The 7,496-nt window shown below is 36.7% G+C and overlaps 1 protein-coding gene across 3 annotated transcripts; it reads left to right on the top strand.

Moving 5' to 3' along the window:
* The first annotated feature begins 291 nt into the window (after window positions 1-291).
* Window positions 292-7,287, top strand: LOC122306117 (nucleobase-ascorbate transporter 1). 3 transcript variants are annotated; one of them, XM_043118519.1, is made up of 14 exons: window positions 296-644; window positions 2,343-2,440; window positions 2,850-3,026; window positions 3,594-3,694; window positions 3,794-3,869; window positions 4,297-4,356; window positions 4,442-4,629; window positions 4,711-4,807; window positions 4,976-5,062; window positions 5,469-5,527; window positions 5,623-5,714; window positions 6,041-6,118; window positions 6,198-6,358; window positions 6,683-7,287. In XM_043118519.1, the coding sequence occupies exons 1-14, from the start codon at window positions 566-568 to the stop codon at window positions 6,893-6,895; spliced, it is 1,566 nt and encodes a 521-aa protein (XP_042974453.1). In that variant the 5' UTR covers window positions 296-565; the 3' UTR covers window positions 6,896-7,287. The 3 variants fall into 3 exon arrangements, with proteins under 3 accessions (XP_042974455.1, XP_042974456.1, XP_042974453.1); XM_043118521.1 differs by lacking the exon at window positions 6,198-6,358 and having other exon boundaries at window positions 292-644; XM_043118522.1 differs by lacking the exons at window positions 6,041-6,118; window positions 6,198-6,358 and having other exon boundaries at window positions 292-644.
* Window positions 7,288-7,496: the final 209 nt, after the last annotated feature.

Here is a 7,496-nt window from a genome sequence, read left to right as displayed (position 1 = left end):
TGACATATAATAATTTAGAATAATGTTACCAGTAGTTATAGAATATATAATTATTATGAAATTATTTTAAAAATTAATTTATAAATAAAAAATTAATTTTTTTATAGAAATTATTTATTTATTTTTTAAAAATAATTACGTGATATTTTTATATTCATGATTACATCTATCAATTTTTCATGATTTAAATTATTTATTATTTTTGTTTATCTATGAAATTATGAATAAGAGTAATGATAAAAGAGCAATCTAAACACATTGGCAAAAGTGCTGTAAAAATAACAATCAAAAGGGTACTTGTTTGAGAACCCGAGACGCTCATTCAAAAAACAACCGGGTTATCGTCGAATCGACGGCAGAGAGTGGAAGAAAGGGAACGTCTTTTGCTTCGCATATTGTTACTTTTTTTCTTCTTTTTTTTCTTTTTGTGTTTTTGCTACTTTTTATTGTTTGCTTTATATCTGTACATTTGCTTTTGTCCTCTCTTCTTTCTTCTTCCTCTTCTTCTTTTGTTTCTTTTGCTTTGGCCTGGAGTTTTGTGAAGCTCTTTTTGGAAGCTTCAACAATGGCAGCAGACATTAGCCACCCTCCCATGGAACAGCTCCAAGACCTTGAATATTGCATAGACTCTAACCCTCCTTGGGGTACTCTCTCTGTCTCTTTCTGTTCATATTCATGTACATGTTTTATATGGGTGTCATTTTTTTTATATGAAGGCACCATGCGAGTGAAGTGGGCTTCAGGTTCTTCATGCATTAGCAAACTAGTTTCAATGCTTCTCTCTCCACCGTTTTTTCCTCCATTAAAGATTTTGGAATATGCTGTGGAAGATATATGTGCATGTGGGTGTCGAAGCAGCGCAGTGTAGCTTTACTATTGGGTGACACTGCTGTGTTAATCACCGATATTTCTGCAAATAGAACTCAAGGCGCTGCGGTATACAAATTTTACATCAGCAAAGGAGAATATATATAGTCATACTTTTTCATAGATGTCCATATATTTCAAAATAATAAAATGAAAAACCAAAATTTAGTGTTGTTTTTTGAGTTTGACGGTTGATACCCAGCAGATGATAGAACTTTTTTTTTTTTTTTACCCTTAGGATGAGCGGTGAGAGATATTGGGACTGCGCTTTAGCCTTTTTCGTCGAGGGTTGATAAGAAAAATTGAAATTTGAATGCTTATGATATTGACTGAGTAAAACTCTTAACCATTTTTTTTTTAACTTTTCTTTATGCTTTGTTTGGTCAGTGGGAAGCTCTACGGAAAGGAAAAAAACAAAAATCTTTGAAATCTCGTAGTGTTTTGGGGTTAAGTGAAGTTGTGACGCTCCAAGCGTTTTATGTACCTTTCGTAAATCGTAGGATTTCAGAGATACCTAACACAGCTTTCATAGCAACATGGGTCAACAAACTTCAAAGTAATGGACCCGATAGCGTAATGTGCTTACTCTTTTACCCGCCAGCGCCCAAATTTTCTGCTTTTGCTTGTGGGGTTGCTGACTAGAGTATCCTACAGGGTTGGCATTCATGATGTGTCGTGATTTGGCCTCCGACAATTAATGCTGCTTGCTTTGAATAATCCCAAAGATTGGGTTGCATGGGCCTAAAGTTGAAATTCTAGTTTATTCATGCGCACGTTAGTGATCTTGCCCATTGATATTGGTTGCATTGCATTTTTGTTCATAGAAGGATCATCCTTCATTTTCTGCAAATTATTCATTTTATTATTTGACATCCTGTTGAGCTGGATTTACTTCCAATCTTAGTAGATTATATGGTGGCTGAAGTTAAAGGATATAGTTTTGAGTAACAGCTGTAACCATGGTTTTATGACTACTCCAATGAAGCTACATTTTACTTTATATGCTTTACCGAAATTTCTTGAGAACTTAGATGTGTGGATTGCGAGGTAATCTTTCATCTGGATATCGAACCCCAAAAGTGACTGAGTTGTTTCCTTTTCATTTCATATATTCTATAGCCACTGCCTAAAAAGCTTAATTTCAGTAATCGGTGCCAATGATCTTCTTCTCCAGTTGGGGTTTGATATTGGTGTTTATGTATCATAACCTCCAAAACTTGCACCTGCTGTAGGATTTCCTTTGAAGTAGAAAACTTGGCTTCATGATTCAGTAAACTTGAGTATTTATTTAAAAAATTTGACAACATAGGTAATACAATCGCTTCAGATGAGCGATGTTTTTCATTTCAAAATTGAGATGTGAAAGCTATGTTTTTTTTCCTTATTAGGCAAGCACAGATCAATTCATGTTAAGTTGGTCCATTAACCTTTTCCTTTTTTGTTCTTCTTCCTTTTTTTTTTTTTTTTTTTTGCAGCTGAAACCATCTTATTAGCATTTCAAAATTACATCCTAGTGCTGGGCACAAGTGTTATGATTCCAACAATGCTCGTCCCTGCAATGGGTGGAAATGATGTAAGCTGGTTTTCTGATAAACTACCTCTACTTTCTCTCAGATTAATGACGATGCTTTCATTTACGCTCAATTGACTTATGAGGATTTTAGAAAGGTAGTTTTTTTTTTTTTTTTCTCTTTCCTGGCTTAGTTGGAGAGCCAACGCAGGAGATTTTGGACCCACTAATTGCTGCAGCTCACTAGTGATTATAGGCTGAAACACTGCCTAAATGTGTTTTTTCCTGACCATTTCTTTTGCCGAAGGTCACTATAGACGGTGAACTTGTTGTAATTATATATGACTGAATATTGCCCTAAAGATGTTGGTAGCATTATTTGCATTTGGTACATCAGGGAATTGTTATTTTTATATCCAATCCTTGTGTTGTCCTCTTTCATCCATTTGACCATTTTCTTGCTCACAACCAGGGGGACAAAGTAAGAGTCATGCAAACTCTCCTCTTTGTGGCTGGCATTAATACACTTCTGCAAGCACTTTTTGGAACCAGGTTGCCAGCGGTTGTTGGAGGGTCCTTTGCTTATGTCATTCCCATAGCTTACATAGTAAGCGACTCCAATTTGCAACGGATTAGCGATCCTCATGAAGTAAGTCATCCAGTCTTCCCCTTCTCTGTATTAGTGAATTGTTTGGGAATCACAAGGAATTAAATTTATCAGCCAATTCCACAGCAATCATATACATGATATTATTGACAAAGAATCCCAATGTTGATAAAACCGGCGGGCTAATTATTGTCTTCCAACCTGGGTCATGGGAAACTACTTCTGGAATGGCCAGAATTCTACTTTTTTTTTTGTTGTATAATATGTTCTAAGGGACATACCTAGGCAGATTGCTTATCTGCTGGCTGGGGTCATGGCCAAAATGCCAGAAGTCATCTTACAATGCATTATTTAGCAGGGTTTATTATAATTTTGAGACATGATACTATTCTTAAAATCTTTTTAATGCAATGAATAGAAAGATAAAAAGGTTTTTGTTGCATGTGGCACTGAAGTGCCCATGAATTGATGGGTTTCATGTCAATCAACCTGAGTCATAAGAGATAACTCTCTGAGAGTTGAGTCTATTACCTTCTCAGAGATTTTACAGATTAACTTTCCTATTTGGTAGGTTATTGAAAGAGATCTCCCCGTGTGATTGGTTTGCAGAGATTTATACAAACTATGCGGGCCATCCAAGGAGCTCTAATTGTAGCCTCTAGCATACAAATAGTCTTGGGTTACAGCCAACTGTGGGGTCTCTTTTCACGGTAGGTTGATATCACTCAAATCTGTAATGAAAGTGATGAAACTACTCATTCACAATCACAAGTACTTTATTTACTATGTCACAATGGTTTTCTCTACAGATTCTTCAGTCCTCTTGGTATGGCACCTGTGGTTGCATTGGTTGGCTTGGGACTTTTTCAACGAGGATTTCCTGCAGTATGTGTTGCTATGATAAGTTATTTATGGTATCCATTGGTTTACCCTTGAAGAGAAGCTTCCATTTGATGTGGTAACCACTTCTCGGGGCAAAAATTGTATTCTAGATGGTTACAAGTTGAAACATCTAAGGCTTCGTATTATAGTTTGTGACATCAATCGCGTCATTGACTTAGGAACTATAAATTTAAATTTTATAGTCTAGCTTCAATATCTTAACAAACTGAAAGTTTTGGCTGCATGGTTGAAAATAGGACCTTTTATTGAAGTCTTGTGCAATGTATCAACTAGGAAATCTATTGGTACCAAAACAAATGAGTCATAATTAGTGCTTACTGTACTGATGGAAAGCTCAATATTCTTCTTTTTTCCCCTATGTCAGTTTTATTTATATTTATGCAACTTATTACTGGAATATTTGTTTCAGTTGGGCAATTGTGTGGAAATTGGCATACCGACGCTTTTGTTGGTCATTGGATTGTCTCAGGCAAGTGGTTTAGTGTAACTTTTGGGTAATCCTTTCCTATTCTAGTAATTACTTCCCTTCATTTTAGAATGATTTGTGATTGCAGTATTTAAAGCACGTGAGGCCATTTAGAGATGTCCCTATTTTTGAACGGTTCCCAGTGTTGATCTGTGTCACAATCATGTGGATATATTCCCTCATCTTGACTGCCAGTGGCGCTTATCGAGACAAGCCCACTAGAACACAAATCAGTTGTCGTACTGACAGAGCAAATCTTATATCTACTGCCCCATGGTAGTACCAAGAACCAATTAGTTCTTTTACATCATGCTGTATCTTTTTTGTTTTCTCTGGTTTTGAAATGTGTGATTTCAGGTTCAAGTTCCCATACCCTCTGCAGTGGGGTCCACCAACGTTTTCAGCTGGTCATTCATTTGCTATGATGTCAGCGGTCCTTGTTTCTATGGTTGAGGTATATATTCACTTATGTGTCCCTAAATATTTATCAAATTGATGGTATATCATATTACATCCCAAGAAAGAACTAAGTGTGAACAGATGTTTTGGTTGTCTCCTTAGTGGCTCTAATTCTAGATGTCCAGTTCATTAGCTAATTACTAACTTGTATATTTGACGGCAGTCAACTGGTGCATACAAGGCAACTTCTAGGTTGGCAATTGCTACTCCACCTCCTCCTTATGTATTGAGCCGGGGTATTGGTTGGCAGGTAAGCTGCTTAAACACACTTCTAAATCTTCATCACAGATGCAGTTCTCCCTGAGTTGGATTCTCATCATTCTACAAATTCAAGTAGATTTTCTTCCTTTTGTCATCCATTTGCTTGTATGTCATATTTTGATTTGCACGGATCAGGCGCACTTCTTATGGTCACATTTTTTGTGGACATTCATTCTCTTAAGTGGTTGAATTTTACACAAAAATTTGCAGGTTCGTAGAATGTATTATTTAGGTGTTTTCTTTTGTATTCTCCGTGTACGCGGGCAACACCTATTTTCATTTATATTAAATAAAGTTACTTTTACCCATTAAAAAAAAAGTAGTTGAGTTTTGCATGGTCCCATCACTTCATTTATTTGATAGGGTTGAATAGTTTTGGTTTCTCACTTTGGCAGGGAATAGGAATCTTGCTCGATGGTCTTTATGGAACTGGCACTGGTTCTACTGTTTCTGTGTAAGTTGCACTTAGATGAGCCATAGCCACTGGCTTGTGTTTAGTTTCTTTGCATACAGAGATAGCTTGACAGGAGTCATGGATCATGTTTTCAGGGAAAATGTTGGCCTCCTTGGATTAACCCGAGTTGGAAGTCGCAGAGTTATTCAAATTTCTGCTGGCTTCATGATATTCTTCTCTATCCTAGGTTGGCATTATCTTTTTCAACTAGACAATTTGGGCGTGTGGAATGAAAAGCACTTCCTGATTGTTTTCCTTCTCATTTCATATATAAGGGCTTTTGTTTTTGAGAACTCAGATAACATGCCAATTGCCAAGTGGTGAAAATATATTTTCCTCTTATTTGTTTAGGATGGAACTAGAGTCATTGCATTTTCTCTCTTTTCCTCTCTTTCATCAATAGTAAATTCTAGTATCTTGAGCTCAATTCATATCTAGGGGTCAGTATCTAAGGTTTCCAATCGCAATTGAAAAATTGTTCCGCGTGGTTTATTCACTCAATTATGTTTGCAGGAAAATTTGGGGCTGTGTTTGCATCTATACCCTTCCCAATATTTGCTGCATTGTACTGTGTTCTCTTTGGCCTTGTGGGTACGTCATTAACCAAGTGAAATTCAGTTTTCTACTTTAAGATCCTCGCACACTTGACAGTTTGTTTTTTGTTTTTCAGCTTCTGTTGGGTTATCATTTCTTCAATTCACAAACATGAACTGTATGAGAAATCTCATTATTACTGGGCTTTCACTGTTCCTTGGGATATCCATCCCTCAATTTTTCAATGAATATTGGAATCCGTCACAACGAGGTCTTGCTCATACCGACGCTGGATGGGTGAGCACTATTATCCTCAATATACCCAATAGCCTGGTGAGAATCCAGAAGTACAAACAATAGGTCCCATGGCAGACAAAGTATACGCAGACATAGATACATGGGTAATTTATTGTTTGGCCCTGACCATAGTATCGGAGATGGACGTGTCACAACCATTCCATGACAAAAAGTCTTCAGCATTCCAAATATATTTATAAGTTTTAGTCTCTAAAACAAAAAATTTCTGTGTTCCTGTTGATGGCAATTTTGGTACCTTCTCAGGCTGTTTTTGTTCCCTGGTAGAGATTGTTAATCTGACAATCGAACATGACATCTTTGCAGTTCAATGCATTTCTCAATACCATATTCTCTTCTCCGCCAACGGTGGGTTTGATCGTTGCAGTGTTTCTTGACAACACATTAGAAGTAGAGAAGTCAAAGAAAGATAGAGGGATGCCATGGTGGGTGAAGTTCCGAACATTTCGAGGTGATAACAGAAATGAAGAGTTCTACACTTTGCCTTTCAATCTCAACAGGTTTTTCCCACCAACATAGCAAGTTCAGGGAGGACCAGCAGAACAACCAAATATCTCTAGCACGGCAATTGAATTAATCTGATAATTCAGTTTTCTATGGAGCTTGTGTAAGTGAATCGATGATCACCACGAAAATTGTCTCTGCAAATTTTCAAGCCCCTGGCATTCTATTTTTTGTAGGGCCAATCTTGTGACATGGTCCGGATTAGAATTGTAGCTCATCATTTGATCCATGCTTAAGAGATGTAATAAGAAATGAAATCCATTCTCTCTATCTTCATCTCTCTCTCTCTTAAGCTTTTCAATTGGTTCTGTAATGTTTTATTGATATAATCTCTAGACAAATAATGTAACATGCTTGCTTTAATACCTAATTGTTTCACAAATGAATAAATGTCTACATTTTTGTCACATTACATTCCCACACAGACACAGGGTTTTATCAGCAAACCAAACAAGTTTCGCCAGTCAAGACTCAACATCGTTTAAAGCCATGGGCGAGGTGGGATTGTGCCCTGAGATTAGTATTAAAATAAAGTAAAATATATAATTGAGCATCTCCACTAGCTAATCAAAAGGTCACTTTAGGACAGAGTGTTTGGTGGACATTTTTGGATTGT

This window comes from Carya illinoinensis, chromosome 4 (genome assembly GCF_018687715.1).
Source record: "Carya illinoinensis cultivar Pawnee chromosome 4, C.illinoinensisPawnee_v1, whole genome shotgun sequence".
NCBI classification, from domain to species: Eukaryota; Viridiplantae; Streptophyta; class Magnoliopsida; order Fagales; family Juglandaceae; genus Carya; species Carya illinoinensis.
The sequence above is the reverse complement of the archived record's forward strand: the minus strand, read 5'-3'. Positions and strand labels throughout refer to the sequence as shown.